The sequence below is a fragment of the Tachysurus fulvidraco genome, chromosome 14 (assembly GCF_022655615.1).
Source record: "Tachysurus fulvidraco isolate hzauxx_2018 chromosome 14, HZAU_PFXX_2.0, whole genome shotgun sequence".
In the NCBI taxonomy this organism is placed as follows: domain Eukaryota; kingdom Metazoa; phylum Chordata; class Actinopteri; order Siluriformes; family Bagridae; genus Tachysurus; species Tachysurus fulvidraco.
In genome coordinates this window covers 12,821,843-12,846,259 of record NC_062531.1, presented here as the reverse complement: position 1 = coordinate 12,846,259, position 24,417 = coordinate 12,821,843, and the positions used below count along the sequence as shown (strand labels likewise).

Here is a 24,417-nt window from a genome sequence, read left to right as displayed (position 1 = left end):
CAGGAGGTGTTCAGCGCCCTGGAGATGTGGTCCGAGAGGATCTCCGCTCCAACTCTGCTGGGGTGCAGGCCGTCAGCACGGAATAGCCTAGGATGCTCCCAGAAAACATTCCAATTATCGATAAAGAGTAGTTTCTGAGCCTGACACCATGACTGTAACCATTCATTTAAAGCGAAAAGTCTACTGAACCTTTCAATTCCTCGCTGGTAAGTTGGAAGTGGTCCAGACACGATGATCCTCGTCGTGGGCGCTGTGCTGTTTTAAGTGCCTTTAAGACTTTTATCATCTATTACAATCTTCCCTCTGGCATTGTCTTTAGCCAAATAATATATTACTAATATCAAATTTAGAATAAAAGGAATAAAAATCAGAAATAACTTACTACAGTATATACTTCTATATATACTTTATAACTTACTATATACAATCCTGCTTAACAAATATATTTAAAAATACTGTACATAGATCACTCAATTTTGTATCCATTACATACAACATATGCACTACATGTTTACTCCGCAGTTCTCTGAGTGAGTTCTGTGTTTTCGGTCACGCCATAGAAACCAGTAGAAACTCAGAATCAGCCATTTTTAGGATGAAGAAAAGTTTCTTTTTTGTGTCACTTTAAAATAATTCTTAAGTGTAAGGCAAATTTATACAAGTTACAGTGGTACCAAAGCTGACCCTGAAAAAGTTTCATTTCAGATGTAACAATTTATCAAAATCCATCCAGAATTTTATTTCTTGTATCAATTCCTCATTTATAGGAAATAAACACTTTATTCTATATGAAAACTCTTGATATTCCACTGATTCTGAAGCTTCTGTGTTTTCCACAATCGCATGTGCTCTCCAGATGAACATACTGCCACCCAAACTGTGGGGTCAGGGAATCATGTCATTGTGTGCACTAGTCTCCTGTTTATTGATAGCTATCAACACTTTCCCATTTTGTGTTGGGAGATGAAAAAAGAAACCTCAGCTCGTCCTCCTCCCCAGGTTCTTTGCTTACTTCAACCCAACATCAGGCACAGCTGTGTCGCCACACACACAAACACACGCACACGCGCGCACACACACACACACAGTCCCCACCCAGCATGGACAAATATACAAACTTTAACAGTGCAAAAAGAGTTTTTATCCCAGTCAAGTTAAACTTACTTGTTTTTTGCAGCACTCCTTTACAGTGTGGTAACAGAATAATTCCCAGAAAACCATCACACACACACAGCACAATATCGAGTTCAGTCAGGCTGGACCACCGCCACACTGTAAGAGCCACATGGCAGACAGCCATTTTTAATAAACTTTTTTACATTGGCTGTTGTGTTATGGAGGGAGGTTTGATTCATACATCATTAATCATCAGTCATGTATAGATGAGAATTCATCTATAGTATGACCCTAAGCACACTATTCCTTTGACACTTATCTATATATATTAAAAAAAAAAACATTAAAACAACAACAAAACCTTTACAAATGTTGCATGTATTGTTAAGTGTATAGCAGCAAAAACAACACTTTCTTTTAGACTTTAGAATCAGAGACTGACCATTCTATAACTTAAAGCTCGACATGAGATGTGTTTTGATTACACTTGTATTTGAATGGTCTAAATATCTGCTTCTGTCTCTGATTTTATTTTGAAATTATGTCACAAGCCTCTGAATTTGTTATATTGCCATTCAAATCTGCTCTCCTACACATCAACAGCAATGATTTAGAAAAGCAGGTAAAACGTTAAGACTACATTTAAAACGTACTGATATGAACCAGTAAGTTCTGCAATAATCAATAATCAAATAAAAGCAAATGTACTTAAATAAAACATACTGTATAAAATTAAGTATATTTTGTAAACCAGTATTTATAATTTCACATTTCAGAAAAAAAAAGCTTCCAGTTTCTTTTATCATTTCCAAAGGAATTTCTCATTCTTCTTCCAAAGTTGAGAGCTTTCAAGTTGGCTTTCACTATTGGACTTTGTATGCACATTAACACTCCTGCAAAGCTTCTCTACCTGAGATAGATCTGTTAGCTTATTAATGCTTTCCTCGTTCCCCTCGTTTAAAATGTCCCAGAAGTCTTTACCCCTGTTCTTTGTCCTCACGGTGGGTGAAGGAATGGGTGCCGCTGCTGGCTTTGGCCGGTCCGCATGTCTCTTTCGCTTGAATAGGTCATCTAGGATGGAGGTGTCACCTATGAGCTCACTAAGAGTTGTGTTGGAGTTTCTGTCTGCTTGGTCATCTCTAGAGAAAGATAGCAATTTAGTAGTGGATGTAGTTGTGGAAGAATTGCATGCATTAGTGTTTTTTTGGGAATGGACGTGAATCTCTGTAGAATTTCTAAAAGATGTCTCAAGTGGATGTCCTCCTGAGTCTGGCAAAGACAAACAGTTATTTATAAGCTCAGTCTGACCAGCACAGAGATGATGGACATCTTTAACATGTTGTGCCCTGCTTCTTCTCTTCTTGTGTGAGGTTCCTGGTTCTGCTTCATTATTCAATCTCTGAACTGAGTTTAAGAGGGTTCTTTTTGAGGTGGGCCGTTGTGTAGAGATGTGGAGAGGTGAAATTTTTGGCTTCGGCTCAATCACGGGTTTAGGAAAGGTCTTTTGAATAATGTCAGTAAACTCAGAGCTGCTGTGGCTGTAGAACTCACATAGCTTGTTCAGTCGCTGTGCTGAGTTGCTCTTCATAATCTCTTCTGCAAACTCATGCACAGTCTTTGCTCTGAAGAACTTTGCCATTTCTTGCAGCTGCTGCCTGTCATTAAAAAAAAATAGTATAATGCATACCAGTCAAAACGTGTAACAATAGGTATTGTTTTATACAGATTTTTGTAGCAGTAATCATTTTATACCATTTTTAATAGTATGTTGTGTTTTTAAGAAAAACATGTTATGTGATTGAGCTGAAAGTGACAACTACTAGACATTATCAACCTCCCTATTACTATTCACTTTTACTTCAAACCAAATTTCTTAAGAACAAAGGCACACAGTTAAAAAACTAAAAAAGCTTTCTGTTTCTTCTGAGAACCTGCTACCATTGGAAGATTAAATGAGAGCTTTAAGTTAAATCATTACTGTAGATGTCTAAATCGAGGAAAAATCCGTATAAATAAACACATTTTTCCTTATTACAGAGACGACTGTATGGTTTTGGAGTCAGTTGGGTGCGTCCTTGGGCTAGTGGTGAAATCGTAGGCTTTCAAGAGGAGTTTTGCTCATAGCTCAATGTGTTTTGGCCCTGCATGGGAAAGGGGTGGGTGAGAGGGCTCTGGGGTGGTCTTACCCCTCCCACAGGGGCTATACGAGGGCGCAGAACGCCATAGCTGTGGCCAGAACTGGCACCCAGCCCCATGCTATGAGGACTTTCCTCTTGCTGCTTCTTGTGTTTTTTTAGCCTAACCAACACTATTAACTACTATAGAGATGTCTGATTTTAAAGAAGTCTGAGCTGCAAAAGGAATCTTTTGAGTTATAGAAACTCTGCTTTAGTGTCTTATTGTGGAAACTGAAAAAGGTTGTTCGAAAAAAGTTATATAAGGTCCTGTACGAAACCACTGGAATGGCACAAACAATTAATTTGCTTTTGCTGTAGATTGGACACTCTGGGGGTTCTGGGGGAATTTAGGCCTTAACTTAATGGAATGCATATATGGATACATTTTGCATCAGACCAGACAGACATTTTATTCGAGCAAACAAATAGCTCGGAGCATCTACTCTGCATTTTATGGGAATTTGATATCAGCTTTTATTTGATGAATTACAGCTTGATGCAGTTTCTGCAAGCACAGGATATGCAACAAAATATTTTCGATATTATCCAATTCGGGATTTATCTGCTTCAATACTTTATTTGCCCTCCTACAAATTGGGTGGTCTGACACACAAGGTTCTTATGTTGAAATAAAAGCTACACGCTCATCACATATCCATCTATTGGTCTCAAACCCACATCTATTGGGTGTAAAACACAAACAAACAATAGTTTAAGGGGGGCTATAACAAATAATAAACATCCTACATGTATTTCTTGGAAAGGACAAAACATCACTGCAGAACCCCTCCTGTATATGTTTATGAAGCTTTGTGTCATGGTTTGGCAAAAGTAATAGAGAAAATAGAAATAAAATAGAAATAGAAATAGAAAAGGTAGCTCATCCTTACATGCGGACAGCCGAAGGCGTCTTGCCAACACTAATGGTTGCAGTTTTGGTATTGAGGCAAGTTTCTACTGTGTGGGTGACCTGTTTCAGACAAGTTTTGTCATGACCTTCTGTCATATAGACTTCCTCTCCATTTGTGGGCTCGGATAACTGGGGGATTCCAGACTGGGTCTACAAAAAAATAAAAACATCTGTGAGTTTTCCACTGATCTGGGAATACAAATCAGATGAAGGAATTTCATAACCAAACTGATGATGCCAGAATAAATCAGAATAAATGTGCTCAAAATACAGCTATACTTATTTCATTTGTAGAGTGCAATTCCAGGAGTGCTTTCTATAGCCACACTGGGTGTGCATCACTCTGTTTGCCATTTAAACTTCAACTTCCTAGTTTGAAATCTGTTACTACTACAGCTGACAGGGCTGACACTATTTGTCAGGAATATCATTTTGATTTAATATATTAAAGCTTGTCAAATGAAAAATAAAAACTGATGGCTATTGTTTAAATTTCAGAATATGGATTTATCAGCCATTATTGGTTCAGAATGTTCAGGCCTATTTTTAAGCAATATTGCACTTGGAACTGTACAGATATACTGAATATTGGCACGACCTACATTCACCCTGAATAACAGTATAACTGCATTCTTTCTTATGCATTATATTGCTTAAAAATATCCTTGTTTTCATCAAGAAAATGTACCAAGAACCAAGAGCTGGTGTTAAAATCGATTTCTAAAAAATTCAACAATGTGTAATGTTAGACAAATAACTATCCTAATCCTGTCTAACTTAATATTTCCTAACCATAACCGTAAATACCTCCGATATGTCATTGAGATTGTTTGCTGGGAGCTGGGAGTGCTTGTTCAGTTCAAACACATCCCGTAATGCAGCACGGCTGAGGCAGTCCTCTGCCCTGCTCGAGCCGACCACTTTCTGATTGGAGTGGGTGTAGCTCACTTCCTTAAGCCCAACTACAAGAACAATACAAGTAAAGAATATACATTGTAGAATCACAGCACATTAACCAGTAAATCAGTGTAATGTGCAGCAATTTACAAATAATTTTTTTTTTGAATTTTAAATTCACTCACAACAATTCACTAAATGCTTTATTAAAAAAAAAAAAATTACCCAGCAATGATTCTATGGTGCCGGTGCTGGTCCCCTCTATGATTTGTGGCTTTCTGGAATGCACGGTTGTGCCTTTTAAACCTGTGAACTGAACTGTTTTTTGAGCTGAATTCTGTGTACTTGTGTGGCGTCTTAGACTTTTCTTAAACTTCACCCTTCTCAGTGGAGCTTCATCTCCTGATGAGTCAAAACTGTCAACTGCCGCAATACTTTTCTCTCTCTTCACAGTCAGTAAGGCCCCATCCGGCCTGTGCTGCTTGATAGTACTTTCTGTATCTCTCTGTTGTGCTTTAATATAGTGATGGTGAACAATTTCTACATCTTCGGACTCCTCCATGCAGACATGGTCCCAGACCTTTTTTGCATCTTTCCTCTCTTCCTCTGAGTCACTAGAGAAGAACCGTTCTGTTTTCCCCTTAGCTACTTTGGCTTCTACTAGATTCAAGCTCTTCGAGTCTGTATCAGTCTGACTGTCTTCACTGCTCTCTGAGCTCCTTTGCATCTTACTAGTCAGATGTTTTATGAGCAGAGCAGATAAGTTCATATTTGCAGCAGAGCTGGTGCTGGGTCCAAACTCCCCTCCTGCATTTGGGTATGTGGCCTTTGATCTGGAACCACACGGATCCTCATCCTCGCTAGTGCTGCTAACGTCCAGAACGTCAGCATTAAAGGGTAACCGGGCACCACATGCTGAGCCTGGTCCATTTTCCTGCTGTAGACAGGTAACTGCTGATACACACACAGGACCCTGCTGTGGCACATGGGTAATATATATTATAACAAACAAAGTTTTTTATAACACAAATTTATGCAACAGGATCTTCAGCAATTAATCATGCAAACTACACATGAAAATGACTTTGCAAAGGGTGGATAAATAATAAATTCATTAGCTAGGCAATCAAAAGCTTAAATGTGCTGGCCAATTTCCTGCATTCAGCAGGTGGTGGGATTCAGAACAGTTAACACATGGCATTGTCATAGCATCAAGTTGTGAGATCCTACTACGAACTGGAGTATATATAAATGAAACAAAAAAGTCAATAGGAAGAATATAACATGAATAATCAATTCACTCATTTCTTGAAATAATTATAAAGTTAAATATAGCTGCAAGCAGCGATGGCAGGCCCTCGCACGTTTTTTTATGGCCGACTTCCTGTTGGGCGGAGCTCACAGTTTAGAGCGCGAAAGTTGTTCTGGTCGATGAGATCTATATGCGTACCAACTCTCGTACATGTGCGTACATAATTGCCCGATCTGTGCACAAATGTTTGTTTTTGCATTACAGGGGGCGCTACAGAGCCCCCCTGCCATGCCCGTATTCCAGCCTTTGCCAGAGTTTTCGAGCATGTTAAGAGACCCCAATTGGCCAGTGTGTGCAAAAAATAAAAATAAAAACAAAAAAATAATAAACCCGAGCAAAAACAATAGGGCTTCGCACCAGTGGGTGCTCGGGCCCTAATAAACCCGAGTAAAAACAATAGGGCTTCGCACCATTCGGTGCTCAGGCCCTAATAACTTGGATACAAAACCCATTTTTCCCTCCAGCCCGAGCTACAGATTTGTCAACCCCAGCTCTGTAAAATAAAAATAATTCTGCTTCTTTACTACTTGTCCCCCAGAACTCTGCTTATGATCAGTTAACATCGGGTTTTAAACTGAGACTTTTCCGGTTTTTGGCTTCTAATGAGACCTACGTGTGAGAATCTCCTAAAGAAAGGACAGTTAGATAAGTTCTGCTGTGTAAATAAACTTGCTAAAGATAACACATGCTTCCGTGTGGTCTTCACCAGTGGGCTGGGGAGGGGGTTAATTACAGCCATGTGTCGGCCTTCGTACCCATCTTTTACTGTGGGAATGAAAGGATGGGGAGATGTCTTGGAAAGCAGAGAGGAGAGATGGATGGAGAACAGGAGCATTCCCGTGACGGATTTGGAGAAGGGCGGCTACTCACCAGCTTTTGCACCCTCTCATCCGTTGCCTGTGTGTTGGCTGTCATGATCCCCAGCTCAACCTGGCCCTCCCTCTGTGACACGCACACACATTTTCCATCAACTCATTGAGAAGAATTCATAGTAATGGCTCATTTAACACATCAAACATCTGATTTCCTCAGTATACAGCTAGGACCATTCAAGCTACAGTCTAGTAGATTTGCCATACATAACCAGGTTATATACAACACAATGCTTAATTAAAAGATCAATAAATAAAAGCTCTAATAACAGCTCAAATGTTTTGCATCTGCACAAAAAACCTATTCTAGAAACTCCAGTATACTGTGCAGCCATTCTGACCTTATAGAAAATTAGTAAAAAAAAATTTGACTTAGTCTGATCAAGATGCTTTCTAAAAAATATCAGTAAAGCCGTACTCATCATATTATTTTAGTTCTTTTATCCATACCAAATGCATATACTGTATGTATTTATATTTATGTATAATTATATAGATTTTTATGTTGTAATAGATAAAGAGATTCATTGTACTCACCTCCAGGATGCGGCGTGAAAGACATGTTCCATCGATCTGGAAGTGAAAAAGGTTCCTGATTCCAAATAACTCTCCTGTTTGGCCATCTACTCCTTGTACTGCCTCGAAGTAGCGTCTTGCATTTTCATTTCCAATCACTGAGGACTGCAACTGCTACATCATCCGGTGAAACAAGGAAACCCAGTCAGGCCATTTTACACTGGAATTTATTTTTAAATTGATATTTATGCATTACAGTTTTCGTTGCTTTATATTAAATATTCATATATAATTAATCAAATATTAGTATATATATAAAAAGGATTCAAACATAGGACTTCTGAGAATGTAACAGGAAGAGGGTAGTACCTCAACTCTAGTACATTTTTATATACCTGTTTGTAAATCTGACGCAGATAGATGATCTCCTCTACTGTGCCCAGAGAGATGAGTCTAAAAACCTTCACATCCTTACATTGCCCAATGCGATATGCCCTGCATATTGAACAAGAAAGGGAGTAAATGTCATTAACAGCACAAGGCATGACTCGAATGTCACGGTTAGAATTAGCTATTCTGTATCAGATCCCAGTTGTAACATGAAATTCACCAATACTGGTCATGAAGAATTGGCAAATGACTTTGCAGGAGAAAACTAAAAAAAATGCCAGATGAATGGTTTGTTATGTGGAAGTAAGGAAGTGATGGCTGGGGCAATAAAGGACTCACAGCCACACAGAACACAAAGCATCTCAGAACTGAACAGTGATGATGCTTCTAACACAAATAAACCTGGATTAGAATACATTTGTAGATGTGCTACCTCACCTGTCTATGGCCTGAAGGTCATTTGCTGGATTCCACGTTGGATCAAACAGGACAACAACATTAGCCCCAACAAAATTGAGTCCGACACCACCAGCCCTAAAGGGAAAACATGGATTCAATATCATGTGCAATAACAGTCACATATTTCATGCTTAAACATGTGGCGCATTCTTTTTTCAAACAAAAATGTTTCCTTAAGTTGAGTTCTTCTGTGAAACATCAGTCTGTAAAAGCCTTTTTGTAGATGGCTCTTCGACCTCGGTGACCAGGTTTCAGTCTAGCATTTAACAAGCATTCATTGATGTCATTAATGTTTCAAATGCCCCTGGAGCACCGACTGCAAAACAGCCCCAGAGTATCAATGAATCACCAGAATTCACACTGGATGTGGGTTTCTATGTATCGACTATGTATTTTTAACCAAACATGGCAATGATGTGCATTGCCAAAAGGTTTGATTTTGGTCTCATCTGACCATAAAATATGTTTCCAATTTTATTTCCAATGACTCAGTGATATTGCAGTGATGCAGTCTCTAAAAAAGCTCTCAAGGACATCTTATGTGTTTCCTTTTATCAGGGTTCATCTGATAGCTGATTTGAAATAAACCATAAAACTGGGAGCTTTTTCACTTCCTTACAATTTTCAACCAGATTCAAAGGTGACAACAGAGCAGATACTGAGAGTAATTACAAAATTTTACAGAATTTATTTACATTTGCTTTCAATTTAATTTATTCTTAGGAGTGTCTTTCATTTTGCTGCATGGTTTTTACAACAGACATAGTGTCAAATAAATAATGTAAAAGAATATTATATGACCATATATATTTTTTTGCCCATAGAAAAACCTTAAAAAACCTACTTTGTAATCAACACAACACTGACCAGGATACAGTGTTCACTGAAGAAAAATGAATGAAATACATCATGGAATTATTTTTGCCTATGTGCTTAAAGGGCGCTAATAATTCTACCACTCAAATCAGCAAACTCCAGAGATTTATTCTCCATTTTTTGCTTACTTTGGCTGGAAAGAGCATGCTTTCACTCGAATAAAACTATAGATATAAAGCCACCATCGGTATAAAGTTAAATAACATGTGAAATTACAGATTGTATGGTACAACAGCAGCACTCACATGGTAGACACAAGGCAAATGTTAATATCATTGGTGCTGTTGAATTCCTTGACAATGTGAATGCGATCTTTAGCCTTGGTGTTTCCATCCAGCCTGCAGTACTCCAGACCATCAGCCATGCAATAGTTCTCCAAAACATCCAAAAGCTCGAGGAGGAAACATTCAGAATATGTTCCATATTAGCAAAGAAAAATCTAAAGTCCATATTGCCACAAGTCTGATATCTTTCTCAAATCATATAACATCTAGCTAAATCATATCTTTACTTTTAACAAAAAACATCAGTAAAGCTATCAGCATTCCAAACTACAATGGAATACAATTACAAAAGAATATGTTAAAACACATCACAAATCATTCACCTTTGTGGAAAGTGAAAAAAGGAGTACTTTGTCTTTCCTTGTGATGAAGTGATTAAGCAGTTTTTGCAGCACCTGTAACACAAAAGATGACTCTGCATGAGGTCTCGGACAATAATGACAAAACAAATCTGTCTCAATTTAATGGTAAGAAAAAGGAGGATCGAGTGATTCATATTAAACACTGACTCTACTGTCATTCTTCATTTGGTACCTGACATGGGAGAATGTGCAGAGTATTTACTGTACTGAGAGCACTAGAAACGGTCATTCTGCCAATAACAGCAACAACGTGAGACTCTGCACATGGGCGAAGAAGATTCTTTGGATAGACTTTAAGAACCACTAAATACTGCCCTTGTTATTTCCCAAGGAAGTGTGTCCATAGCTAGTGAGGCAAAGCCACGCCAACGCCAAAGCTGGCCAAAGGCTGGATTATTCACGCCCTCAAGACCAGAACAAAATTTGGAGTGCACAAGAACTTAGATTTACAGTTCTGTGGTTTAGTAGATTTTGTGGTGAGGATAATAAAACATGCACAACTCTGACATATTAAATAATAAGTCAAATATAAATATCTAACCTTCATTTTTCCACTGTAGATGGGGTCTGACATGGCCTCAAATGCTGCCTGCTTGCATCTTTCTGAAAAGTCTGGAAACTTCTTGAAGACTTGCGTGCAGATAGCAGTGACACATTTCTCCTGATTTGTAGGATGGGGAATATAAAAGAATGATTACACAGCCAAAAGCCATGCTGATTATTTCAGAATGATTTCATAATCAGGAGTGCAATCAACATGACATGAGAGGCATGCATTGAAAAGGAGCTTTTCACTCTGAAAATGCAAAGGGATACATGATACCATTTAAATCTTGGAAGAAACACTTGGAAGAAACACAGTGAACTTAATAATTTGACTGATTTTAATGTTTTTATGCCTATTGAGATCTAATACTGGTTACAATATTGATATTGTATTTTTCAATATTCCATTTAAACATGGACAACCCAAAAAAAACCCCAACCAACTAGTGCCAGAAGTAGAAAAAACTAGGCTCTGATTTTTCCACATAAATCTAACATTATCATATGTGCATCATTATCAGAAAGATAGACAAAAAGAGTAAAATACTAAAGACAAAAAGAGTAAAATACTAAAACACATGCCTGTTTTTCACTGGTTCCTTCTTTAGACTGCAGCAGGGCTACATGATTGGCGACCTTCCTCAGTATAGCCAGATAAGTGAAGTACATGTGTCTGACAGGGACACCGTCTGAACCGAGCTTGTAGCAGCATTTCCTCCTGGAGCGTCCACTGCTGCATGGACACTTCTCAGAGCTCTGTAACAGCAACCTTACATCATCTGTGTCCAGAACAGCACGGTATACTGCCTGCTGGAAATCTGTCATGGAACAGTACACTACCTACACGGACACATACGGAGTAAAGACACTGAGGATAAGGACAATAAATCATATCATATGTTGTAAAAGATGTCTACACTTGATTAAAAAAAATGAAATGAGTACCATTACAACTGTATTAGTTGTTTACAAAATTATTATATAAGTTTTTTTTTTTTAACAAATTTTGCATAATATTAAATAATAAGCTGTATAGTGATATGCACAAATTAGCCACTTTAATAGGAACACCTGTACATTCATGCCATTTTCCAATAAGCCAATCACGTGGTGGCAGCGCAATGATTAAATTCATAAAGCTACAGGTCAAGAGCTGAGGTTACTGTTCATAAAATATAAGGAATGGTGAAGAATTGTGATCTCCGTGACTTTGTCCAGGACATGTCAGATAATGCTGATTTGAGCAGGCAGTTACAGAGGTCACCAGGTAATTTTCCCAACCTTCTACTGTCCAGTGAACCTGTGTCCATGTAGGCTTAGATTCCTGACAGTTTTCCCTGTCTCATCAGCAAGACATTAACTAAAACTCTGTACCTTCATGACTTTATTTTGAGCTGTGTTAAATGGTTGACCGATGAATGCATGAATAAAATGTACATGTGTTAAAATTAATACTTTATCAGAACATTGTCTTTATATTGTCCCAGCCCAGTTGGTGGATATTATACTTTGCACATTAAGATGTTATGTTGTAATGTATAATTATATGATCATTGATAATAGATTATTACTGATTCCACCCTGGTATACAAAAATACATACCACAACAAAATACCAATGCATTTGAACAGATTAGATTAACAAATCCAACAGTTGTTGTTGCGATAAAGTTATAGATAGTTTAAAGTGCATTCGTTTTTTTATATCTCATAAAACCACAACAGGTTTTGCAGTAGATCTAACACTAAAGTTGGTCGTGCTTTTTGCAGTTATTTGCTTTGCATGATTTCAAAATGAAAAGACGGAAATCTCAGCTGGACTGACAAACTCACCCTGTCATCTTTCTTTGGTAACTGGTCACTAATGAGTGTTTTGGTTCTCCTGAGGAGCCAGCGACACAGAATTCTGGCCAGAGCCTGGACAGCCTTTCGGCCCTCAGCCAGTGCTCTCTTGGTTGCACTGTGTTTCTGGCCCTGCTCAATAGGGTCTGAGAACCTAGTCTTAAAACTACCCAGTGGCCCAAGGCATCTTGGGTTGGCCCTGAAAGCACAAAACAAATCAATAAACATCAGGATCAGAATCATTTAAACCTCAAACTGGAAATAAATAAAGATCACAAAAAGAGACTGTGCCCATGTCTCACCAATCCATGACACACCAGAGTTCCTCCAGGTTGTTTTGCAAGATTGTACCAGACAGTCCAATACGTACTTTGCATTTCAGGGCTTTCATTGCCTGAGTGATCTGAGATTTGTAATTCTTTAGCTTGTGAACTTCATCCACGATGACAGCGGCCCACTCATGACTGTATCGAGTAAAAGAAATCAACATGTTAATAAAATAACATTAAACATGAAATCAAATATTATCTTCTGCAGGCTTATATAGAGCTGTCTAGAATGCAACTTTTCCAAAGACCTGGATCAAACTGTACCAAGATAAATATGATCTCTATAGTAGTGTACCTGTTAAACTCATCTAGACAGAGTCTCAGTGTCTCGTATGTTGTCAGGACGATCTCACACCTTCCTCTGTTGACCCGGGCCAATTCCTCCTCCTTTCTTACGCCATGGACAACCACCGTTTTGAAATAGCCCCATGTGTCCAGCTCATCTTTCCAGTTGTAGAGCACAGACAGAGGAGCCACAATCAGAAAAACCTATTTAATAAGTTTAAAAAGAATCAGTTCATGAGACAATGGTACAAACTACTAAATGACAAGAAGGCCTGTCATAGCTGTTAGAAAATGGTCTAGTAAAAAATATTTGACATAATCATGCTGTAACAGATCTGTAGAGACCAGAAATGACATATTTCCTATAATATATATGCAATCATTAAATACACCATTTATTATCAATAAATATATCTTGATATTACCAAATCACTATATAATCACAATTGTTTTCTCTGCATGTAATTATATTTTAATTATAATATGGTCATTCAGAGTCAAAAAGCCACCCTCAATAAATTGTAGAGCAGGTGACAAGATTTCATTAATTTTTATTATTACAGAATGATAATTTATTTATAGAATTTGTACTTCATTTTTTTATTGTCCATATATATAAGTGACGTGACATACGGCTAAGTACGGTGACCCATACTCAGAATTCGTTCTCTGCATTTGACCCATGCAAAGTGCACACACACAGCAGTGAACACACACACAGTGAACACACACCCGGAGCAGTGGGAAACCATTTATGCTGCGGAGTCAGACTCTCTAACCATTTTATATATGTGTATATATACATACGAACATACACACACATACACACATAAATATAACAATATAATTTTAACCATGTAAGTAGATTATTACACATCATAGGGTGTACTGACAATATGGCAATAGTGACAGACCTAATGACAAGAAGCTTTTTTGCAAGTAAAGTACTGTATATGTATAGAAGTACCTTCTTAACTTTGGATAGTTTTGATGGCACCTGTGACTGCAAAAACTCTGGCCTGTTATTTTCAACATCCTGCCATGTCCCTGTTTTCTGCAAAATTGCAGCCAAGCAGCTAATAACCTATCAAACAAAAAAGGGATTAAAGAGCTACAATCATAAAGGCAACATTAATAACATTAATTCCTGGTTGCCTTCAACCTCTGTAGATATAAATAAGTATGTAAAGGTAACCTGTATGGTCTTTCCTAGACCCATGTCATCACCCAGGATGCAGCCTCTGGACTTCAAGTAGCTGTCATAGATAAACTTAACCCCCTCTCTCTGGTAGTCTCGTAGGTATCTGTTAATGGTATATGGTACTTGAATGGTACCTGACAGAACAAATGGTTCTGATGGACCAGGACAAACCTTCTGGTTTGTATGGAAGTCAGGTTTCTCATCTTCAAATGGAATCTTCAACATTCTGTGTCTTTGAAGTACAGCGATTAATCAAAAATCATCTTCCACTTGCAGGTGAGTACACAAGGCAATCCAGAGGTGGGTTTTCTTCTCAAATCTTTGAAGGACATGTTGCTATCATCATGGTACCAGAGGATACACTGCAATCTAGTTTAAATACAAGATAAACAAATAGCTCTTAATATGAGATTTGGAAGTCAGATAAATAAAAAAACAGAAGTCACACAACTTTTCAATGAATTCTTGTTTCATTCTGATCCAAATTCTGATACAAATGTCACGTTATGTCACATTACGTTTATGGCCACCTGACCATCACATCCCATTCCAGATTTAGCCCTCTGTCACTGTTCTGGAAAGGCTTTCAACAAGATTTGAGGGATTTCAACAATCTCCTCATCAATACAACATTTATCAGACTGTATATTTATAATCACACCCTCCAGTGTCACCCAAATGAGGATGAGGTTCCTCTTTGAGTCTGGTTCCTCTCAAGGTTTCTTCCTTTACCATCCAATGGGGTTTTTCCTCACTACAGTCACCTGAGTCACCTCAGACTTGTTCATTGGGGATAAATCCAAACACATTTAAATATATCTAATATTAATCTTGATTTTTTGTATTCTATTAATCTTTCATTTAAACTTTATAATAACCGTTTGTTCTATGTTTATGTTCTGTAAAGCTGCTTTGAATCACAGTTGTGAGCTAGGTAGCATCTAGCACTAGCACCTGTTAGCTTGATTGCTAAAGTTAAGTATATTGCAGCAGCATCATGTTGGAACACTTTAGATACGATGCAGGTCGAATGAAGAATCAGTGCTACTCACATTCGCCCGTTTAAATATCAATCAGATCCGCCCTGAGCCACAGAATCCTGGTTAGCATTTAGCCTCGTCTACCACGGGCACCAGAGAAGTGCGCGTTCTGTTTGTGTATCTGTACAACCGGGATAGCACTTTCACTACAATCTGATCCGAGCCTTTCGTTTCATATACAGAGATTCGAAAGTCTGTAATTATCATAACTGCCGTTTCCAACGTAATGTTTAAGAAAATACGCCAAAACAAACAAACAAACAAATAGATAGATAGATAGATAGATAGATAGATAGATAGATAGATAGATAGATAGATAGATAGATAGATAGATAGATAGATAGATAGAAAATAAAATAAAAAAAAAATAAAAAAAAAGACAAAACAATCACAGAACGTGACAATACTGGAAAAAAATGCTGTATTACAAAATATGTAAGTTAAATGTTTGTAGCCAGCCTAGCATGCACAAATGGACTCCGAGCCAATCCTGACCTCCCTGGGGCCCTAAGCAAAATTCTGCTAAGTGGCCCTCCTGTCTGACCCGTGAGCCATGTAAACAATTTGCCACACATTATAGCATGCCACAATATAGCTAGTCAGATAGAGACTAGAGACAGAATCTCATCAACTTAACTTTACTGTTATTTGCTCTTGCTCTTGCTCTTGCAACAAACTTGAAGAGATCACAAGTTTACCTGATTGCTGTTCTCGCATTTCACTCTCATTTTGTTTCTTTTTTCTGTTTTCATGGCCAGATGGATAGCTCCGCTTCATATTGTCATCTACACAGTAAACATTAACACGCGCTGTAAAATGAGGCAGGGGGAGGTGGGGCCTTGCGTAATTTGCGAGGCCCTATACAACTTGCGTAGTGAGCGTATAGGGCCGATCGGCTCAGTGTGTATGATTCTGTAGCTCGTAACATCAGTTGTAAAGCTTTCCGGTTTGGTATCAGTGCAAATGAAAGTGAAGCAGTTAAAAATCCATCTCCCAATTTTTTCAGAAAAAGTTTATTTCCATGCAGTTATTTGCTAAAAAAAACGAAATTGTTGTTGTCATTTATTTTAAATATGTTACATTTGTATTTACTATAAACATACACACACACACACACACACACACACACACACACACACACACACACACACACACACACACATATATATATATATATAGATCAGTCTTGTTAAATGGATCCCCTGCGTTTAGGACATACTATTTCAATTATGATTCAGAGAGACAACATATTTCTCTCTCTCTCTCTCTCTCTCTCTCTCTCTCTCTCTCTCTCTCTCTCTCTCTCTCTCTCTCTCTCTCTCTCTCTCTCACACACACACACACACACACACACACACACACACACACACACACACACACACACACACACACACACAGAATTTTGCTGCTGGATGAGGGTGTTACTGGGAAACATCCGAGCAAAAATGTCAACCTTTTCAAGGGAAATGCTCTCATAGTGTAATGACTAAAAGAAGAATTTGTATTTTAGCTGTTGAAAGCTTGGGTGGTCCATGAATTCATTCAGGCTGACCTCACTATTGCATCTTGGGTCCTTCCTTTTTTCTTCGGGGGCCAGCACTGACCCTTGCCGTTCAGTGAAGGAGCAAGTGTTATGTGTAACCTAGTGCTCTATGTAAACGGGCTGACACGAATGTTTGGGCTGCTTTATAGGAACATCTGTAGCAGCTGCCCTATAAATTCCCAGTGTTGAGAGAGCAGGGACAGAAAGTTCCATTTTTGTATTGCAGTGTACCATGGCAGAGCAGACATCTGAGGCAACTTCAGATCACTCCATTTTCTTTATCGTACGGGGCGTAGTTTATGGGAGGGAAATACGGTGTTTGTTTGTAGGAGAAGAGAATGGCAGCTCTGTACCAGGGTCAAAAAGCTTGATATTAAGTAGGAACAGCATACTCTTCTAACATCCTTTTCATATACAGCCTTTCTAAAGTTTATGCTAGTAAACTGCATGTTTAGAAAGCAGCTTTCAAATAAAGCAGGCCTGTTTTGTCAGTGTGGTCTGGTTCTCACAGCCTGTTTTGTCACTTCTGTCATGTTTTCAGATGGTAGAACGTAAAGCAGATTTAATGTACCTTTAGACTCTTCACATCTGAGGGCCCATTTTATCAGCATATATCAGAATAAAATTTTCACCACAACCAGTGTTATGTTTCTAAATCATGGGGCATTTTCTTATTCTGCTAATTGACTGTTGTGCTCTCAGTAGGTCTCTGTGAGAATATATATTTTCAACAATTAGTATATTTTCTTATGCGGATTATTGAATGATTTGTTTGAGATTCTCACATATTGACTTGTATTGAATGATAGAACAGGATACATGGACTTTTTGCCTCAGTTGTAAGTTCAATACTGTGAATATGTGATTTTGCATTCAAAATTTTATTTGTATTTTTTCCATCCGAAATATTAAATTAAAACATCTAAAAATTAAGTAAAAAAAAAAAACAATCCCAAAATTTTTGGGGGAAAACGGAAAAATAAAAAGTTAACAATAACCTAGTTGCATAAGTATACACACACCTAAACACACCTTTTATTTTTATTAAACCACTTTTTAAGTAAGGGTCTCTCAGTGTGACACGTTTACTAGGCAAATTCTTCCCACACTTTCTTGCAAAAACATTAAATTGTATGGGCATTTCCTGTGCACAGCCCTCTTCAGGTCATCCCAAAGATCTTTGGGTAGATTCCAGTCTGAAAAAAGTTTTGACATGATTCATCTTGGTTTCATTTTTTTACTTCGCAAAAATTTGTAATTTTAACAGGAGTGTGTAGACTTTTTTATCCCTTCTAATTGAGAAGTTGAGGGTTACAGGCCTAGCAGAGGCTCTCTGTTTGTCCTGAAAGTTGATCCCTTACATTCTGGTCAGTATCACAATCCCTAAATGGCTGAACCCAACTCACCCCAAATATTTTTAGGGTAAAAGCATTACAGAATGCACTGCCTGGAATCATGATAGAATTCCAGGCAGTGGTGAATAAAGCATGAAGCTTCTTCGTCCGTGCTGAATGGGAGATTTGTCTTTCTCCCCGCAAGTTTAGGAAACGTTCCATATGTGTTCCGCAGACTTTCTCCCATGAGTCACCCGAACATAAGGAGCCAAAACTAATTACAGCCATGCCAAAAATGACAGTTTCAGCTTCATAAGCATTGATTGCAGAAATGGAAAATGAGGATGATATTTCTTGTGTTGCTTTTTCAATCTTCTATTAGCCAACAGTGTTGGTTGAATGCCTTGCTGGGACATTAACAGAAACCACTCTCTTGTTGTCTTTGTCTCCTGCTAATTAATTAATCCAGTAATAACAAATTTATAGTGATATTTTACCATGAAATTTTCTTTAAAACTCCTATTAATTTGCCCCTATTACCACATTTATACTAAGATTGCATTACATCACACCTATTCTTTATAATAACAGGAAACATTTGTGTGCAAGTAATTTTTTCCCTAATGAGTACCTTAAAACCGGACATCAGTGAACATCTCTGAAAATATTCCATTAACAAATTGGTGTTTAAATATGAGTTATATTCCTCTGTGTGGTCTGTAACATAAGAGCTCAAATTAATATTTTACATCCAGCATGAAATGAAGCTCCTAATAGAATTGTGATCTCTTCCTGGACTCCAAACAAATAGGCCTCATTAGTTAAATAGACCAAATTTTATTCATTTAAACTGCATTTTAAGAAGAAATCTGTTAAACCTGTTAAAACAGATTGCTTTTTCAATTTGGTTATAGACCATTATAGTAATGTTTGCATAATTGTATTTTTTATCTTTTTATATCAAGTTATTCTATAAAATTATATTCGAAATATGATTTAATATTATGGTTATGTGCATGACAGTGACTGTTGTATAGTGTAGATACAAAACTGACTAGATGGAAAATGAGTTCATTAACAATAAATTTCAGTACACACATTTAGCAGTTCATTTAGCAAACTTGTTACTCTGACCAGTCTCAGCAAGGACAAGGACAAACAGGGTCCAATCATGCCTTTTAATTAAGTTGTACAATTCTTGAATGTCTTCCCAGCAGCTTTGAATTTCATCCAGCTCCACTCTTAATTGTACAGCCACAAGCACACTTTGGAAATGCGGTCACAGAGCACATCAACATGAGCTTTGTCATGGAAAAGCACAAAACTCTGAATTGTTAAGAAAGAGAAATTTCAAAAATCTCTGAATCTGTAATTGCAGCTTTAATTGTTCTCTATTTGACAACACATTTGAGATATCCATGGTGACAAATTATTTAGCTCAGTGAGCTACAACGCTGAATTCGAGCCTACCCTGAAATGCTAGGGCTCTTATCTTTTGTCCTGCACTGAGATGGAAACCCAGAGATGGGAAAGAAAGCATGTTTAGTATTGAACAATTCAGAAACCCCATAGAGAGAGCTTTTTTTGTTGAGCGCCTCAGGCATTCACTATAACGTTGTTGTCATAAATCTTGATGGGCCTCTTCTTTGCCCAGACCTGAACCTGATTTGAGTGAATGAATAAATGAGTGACTGAATGAACCCAGACCAGATTGGAGGCACAGCAGGCAGCACTAAAAGTCCACACCTCCAGGGTCTCTAGTTCAACCTTGTGCTAACTTTGATATCTGGTTAAGAAAAATAAAATACCCCTAAACTTAGAATTTCTACTCAGGAAATCAAGACTGTCTACTGAAACACACAGAGAAAATGGATGTAATTCCAAATTCATCTTCCCACTTTGTAAATTGATGGTAACATGAGTTCTCTTGTCACCTTCTATATCCCTGTATGTGTGTGTGTGTGTGTGTGTGTGTGTGTGTGTGTGTGTGTGTGTGTGTGTGTGTGTGTGTGTGTGTGTGTGTGTGTGTGTGTGTGTGTGTGTGTGTGTGTGTGTGTGGTATCCTCCAATATACTGGCATTCCCATGCAGGTTGTATTCCTACCTCATTCCTATTATTCCCATGATAGGCTTTGGATCCACCCTAACCCTGACCAGGATAAAGCAGTTATTGAAGTTCAGTGAATGAAATAAACCAACTGAGCAAAACCTCAACAACTTTTGTATTTTTCCCTAATAGACTGGAACGTCCAGGATACAGGCTTTTGTATGCAATGGCCCACACTCACATTTGGGTTGGAATGGATGGTTTAACATGTGTGTCGTAGACAGGCAGTCGTCTCTCCCCAATCCACCATGAAATACAAGAGTTGCATGATTGAGCAGATCAACAAAGACTTGCTGAAAAGTCCCAGCTCAGCAAAAGCCAACAACTGAGGCACGCAATGACCATTTGAACACTCTGCCAAACAGAGAACAGAGCTGAAGTAATATCTTTATTTTAACAAAAGTATGCAAAAAACAACTTGCAACATTTCAGTGGCATCTCTGTGGTACTACTGCTGGTGGTGAGGATATTTATTTCATTGCAAAAAACAATAAATGATTCATCAGTATCAGGAACATATGACCACTTGAATACACCTTTGTAAAAATAGTGTTGAAGCATTTGTTCAAATATCTAAAATATTTCAGCTCTTTTGTCAGGAAGGATTTGAAATGTCAGTGATATCAGATAATAAAGTGATAACTTATGTTTCAATAATGGTTTCAAAGCACTGGACCATTAATGGGTTCACAGCCTATTGTTACATAAGGGGACTCTCTTAAATGTAATCATACAAATTTCACATTCACTTACTCAGCCTTGACAGCTAGATCTTAAAGTGTGATATCCTTATCTAATTCTGCAAAACAAAACTAAACAAAAACATAGACATGACCTGAGTCTGCATGCAATTTTCCAGTGGGTGGTCATGCAGAAACAAATATTATACTTGGTAACTGTCTTGCAGAGGTTCATTGCAGTGAGTTCAAACATATTTAGGGTACGTTTAAATAGTGATACGAGAGTGCTAGCTGGCCACCACAGTGCTCTGTATTAGCATGGTGTAAAATAAACACTCCATGGTGTGTGGTCTTCTACCTCCCAGGCTTGTTCTCTGCTCTGTTCTTGGGCTTTCAGAATAAATGAATGTCCCTTGTGGAATGTCTATTATTTCAACAATCAAGCCAACACACAAAAAAAATCTATTCATCTAAGTACTGGAGTCATTATGATATCTTTTTGCCCAGTCTTTCATTTTGTTTCCACATACTGAAACAATGAAGTATCAATATCATAATTTCCATTTATTATGTAAGGAATACAATGCAACATGCTGATGTAGGAAAATAATCAATGACCAGGTGGTGCAGTGCAAACCATTACCATCCTGAAGTTTCTAATCCAATTACTTGAATGTTATAAGTTAACAGCATAGAACGCCTGAAAAAAAAAACAACTTACCAAAACCTGCTATCACCTTCTTTCTGATTTAATAAAAGACAAACTGCAAATTAGCTAGTAAATCACAAAATGCAATCTCTCAGTCCATACACTTTCCTAAAAGGACAAATTGTTGTGGTAGTAAAAAACTTGAACACAATGGACGCATCAGACAAATGTCCAAAACACTAGTGGATTTTTTATTCTGTGTTTTATTTCTTTGAGTGAGGCACTCAATCACTAATCAAAGTATTTCTAATATTGTTTGTATTATAAGTTCTATATTTGTGTTTATGAAGCTGGTGCATTATCTATTATCAGACATTCAAGATATTGGCAGAAAATATATCACATGAGAAAAATGATCTATATTTGTGAATACTTTAATAAGTGAATTAATAATATTTGATGGTATAAGTATTTCTTGTTGTATAAGTATATAAAATATTCTTAATCAGATCAATGGTCTTAGTCTTCCAGTTACCTTTCCGTAATTACATCAGCATTTACTTGAAATGAAAAACAAACAAACATGAGTTTATCATTATGCGTAGGCATGATGATGGTGGAAAACAGTATTTTAATCTTGGAATACTATTACAAAAATCTAAAATTAAATATGCTCTCATTATGCAGAAATATGCACAAAGTTTAAGGTAAATAAGTAAAAATGACTGCATACATAAATTAATATAGAAATCCACCAAATCTAGGTTTCCAACCAACTTCCTTTGGGAGTATGATTATTGACAGTAATGTGTGGAAGAAGTGAGCCGGCATATGTTTTGGAGGAGCGGAGGCAAGAAGAACACTAGTGAAGACAAATGTTTGCTTGTGAGGGACTAGAACTAGACGTTTGATTGAAAAAATGTGTGATGGCCCACAGAAATTTGAAAACATTTATGGTTCTTAAAGAAGGGTACTGTTTGAATAGAAATATGAAGTAAAGACAGAAAAATATTTAACAGCTTAACCACATGAATCTCTGTAAGTCTGTAAGTCACTGATTTTTTGAGATTTCATGATTGAATCGAATTCTTTTAAGTGAAGATTGAAAGAAAGATATAAAAGTAAATCCTTCTGCCGTCTGAAGAATTAGATGTTACTCGATCAGCAACATTTCAAAGCAACATTTTAAGGAAAAGGTTAAAATTCAATACACCCAGACCAAACAGCACCCACAGATTTCTCAGATAATGTTATGTTTCCTGGACTATTTACTGGATAGTTAGCTTGGAGTGGTACATAAGCATTTTAATATGTGGATTTATTTCTGTATTGAGTTGGAATGATAAAATAGTATGTGTGAGAAATATTAAATGTGCCAGTAGTCATATTAAAAATGTATATTATTTTGATATAATATAGTTTAAATTTAACCCTATCACAATCTTGTCTACCCCCAGTTTCTATACCTTTGGTTAAGGGTATGTACAACATCAGTGAACCATGCAATCAAGCGAAGCTCACACATCAGTGCCTGTCCATGACTCTAGTCTGTCCCTATGTGGAACTACTGTATAATTCATAATTTATGACAAAGCTATTTGTAGTAAAACATAGATATTTTATTTATAGGTTTGAAACCTTTTCGTTTCTTGTTTAAAAAACAGGGTTTCAGTAAAAATCCTCACTAATATGAGAGAAGGCCATAGAAAAAAGTTTGATTTCTACAATTGGACAATATGGGCAACAGGAAGAACAGAAAATAGGACTTCATGAAATACAAATCTTATTGTGCTTACAGAATGAAAAATGACAGGCATCTGCTCAACAAATACAAATGTAAGAAGTGTTTATTTTCTCAAGATTCTCCTCCTCATTGCTGCACATGTGGGCTGCTGAAGCACATGTAGCCGTAAGTCTTCCTGAATGCTGTGTTTGACATATAGAAATAATCACTTTTATAATACAAACACTTTCTGGCACCAGCTTGCTGTCTGTGTAAAGGTTCTGGACGAAAGACAAAGGATGCCTTCTGCGGTGAGGCTTTCCAGGTTTTCCAGTCGTTCGTGAGCAGAGCAGAAGAATCTGTGTCAGATTTTGTATCCACTATTTGGGCGGAAATTCTAAAAAACAGTGGAAAATGTGAGAATTAAAACTCAGAATCATATGTGTGTGTGTGTGTGTGTGTGTGTGTGTGTGTGTGTGTGTGTGTGTGTGTGTGTGTGTGTGTGTTTGTGTGTGTGAGACGGAAAGAAAGAAAGAGTAAGGTGGCATTGTATTATGTGATGCTGTATATTATTCCCTGAACATTGGAATTATTTTCTATATTGGCTGTATTCCAGTACAGTACATTTCATTAATATTTAATACAATTTTTTCTGGGTTTTTTTTTCAGAGGAGTATTTATTTAATATTTGGTGTGTTTTCAATAAAAAGAGCAAATAAAACTCCATTCTAACACTATATACTCAACTATGAGGTATAGTATTATTGAATGCAAGAGTGCACACACTTTTTTCAGCACAGTCTGTGAATGAGTAATCATGTAATGTTCAATAAAGTCAAGAAAAGTAACAATTGTTTGTTCACCTTTATCTATTTGCAGTTCATGCATACGTATTTTTAAAGACTTCAAAGCCTTTTTTCTTAGCAATTACGAACATCAACGTACATCAGTAAACGTAAATCTAAAATG

The 24,417-nt window shown here is 37.3% G+C and overlaps 1 protein-coding gene across 3 annotated transcripts; it reads right to left on the bottom strand.

The window, feature by feature from the left end:
* Positions 1 to 1,241: 1,241 nt before the first annotated feature.
* Positions 1,242 to 15,565, bottom strand: ercc6l2 (excision repair cross-complementation group 6-like 2). Of its 3 annotated transcripts, none has more exons than XM_027167442.2 (18): positions 15,426 to 15,565; positions 14,368 to 14,742; positions 14,140 to 14,256; positions 13,183 to 13,376; positions 12,861 to 13,022; positions 12,550 to 12,757; positions 11,300 to 11,557; positions 10,713 to 10,832; positions 10,133 to 10,204; positions 9,771 to 9,916; positions 8,629 to 8,724; positions 8,196 to 8,295; positions 7,822 to 7,974; positions 7,283 to 7,354; positions 5,326 to 6,076; positions 5,011 to 5,165; positions 4,184 to 4,353; positions 1,242 to 2,771 (listed from the first exon to the last, which is right to left on the bottom strand). In XM_027167442.2, exons 2-18 carry the CDS (start codon positions 14,596 to 14,598, stop codon positions 1,919 to 1,921), a joined length of 3,858 nt encoding a protein of 1,285 aa, XP_027023243.2. In that variant the 5' UTR covers positions 14,599 to 14,742; positions 15,426 to 15,565; the 3' UTR covers positions 1,242 to 1,918. The 3 variants fall into 3 exon arrangements, with proteins under 3 accessions (XP_027023243.2, XP_027023245.2, XP_027023247.2); XM_027167444.2 differs by having other exon boundaries at positions 5,326 to 6,073; XM_027167446.2 differs by having other exon boundaries at positions 2,162 to 2,767.
* Between the last annotated feature and the right edge of the window lie 8,852 nt (positions 15,566 to 24,417).

Bases quoted from the DNA above. Each gene is read 5' to 3' on its own strand.
- ercc6l2 (XM_027167442.2), bottom strand. From the start codon at position 14,598: ATGTTGAAGATTCCATTTGAAGATGAGAAACCTGACTTCCATACAAAC. The intron at 7,975-8,195 runs GTATATAAAAAT...CGGATGATGTAG, and splicing joins TGCGTCAGATTTACAAACAG to CAGTTGCAGTCCTCAGTGAT. The intron at 2,772-4,183 runs GTAAGGATGAGC...TTTTAATGACAG, and splicing joins ACGCCTTCGGCTGTCCGCAT to GCAGCAGCTGCAAGAAATGG.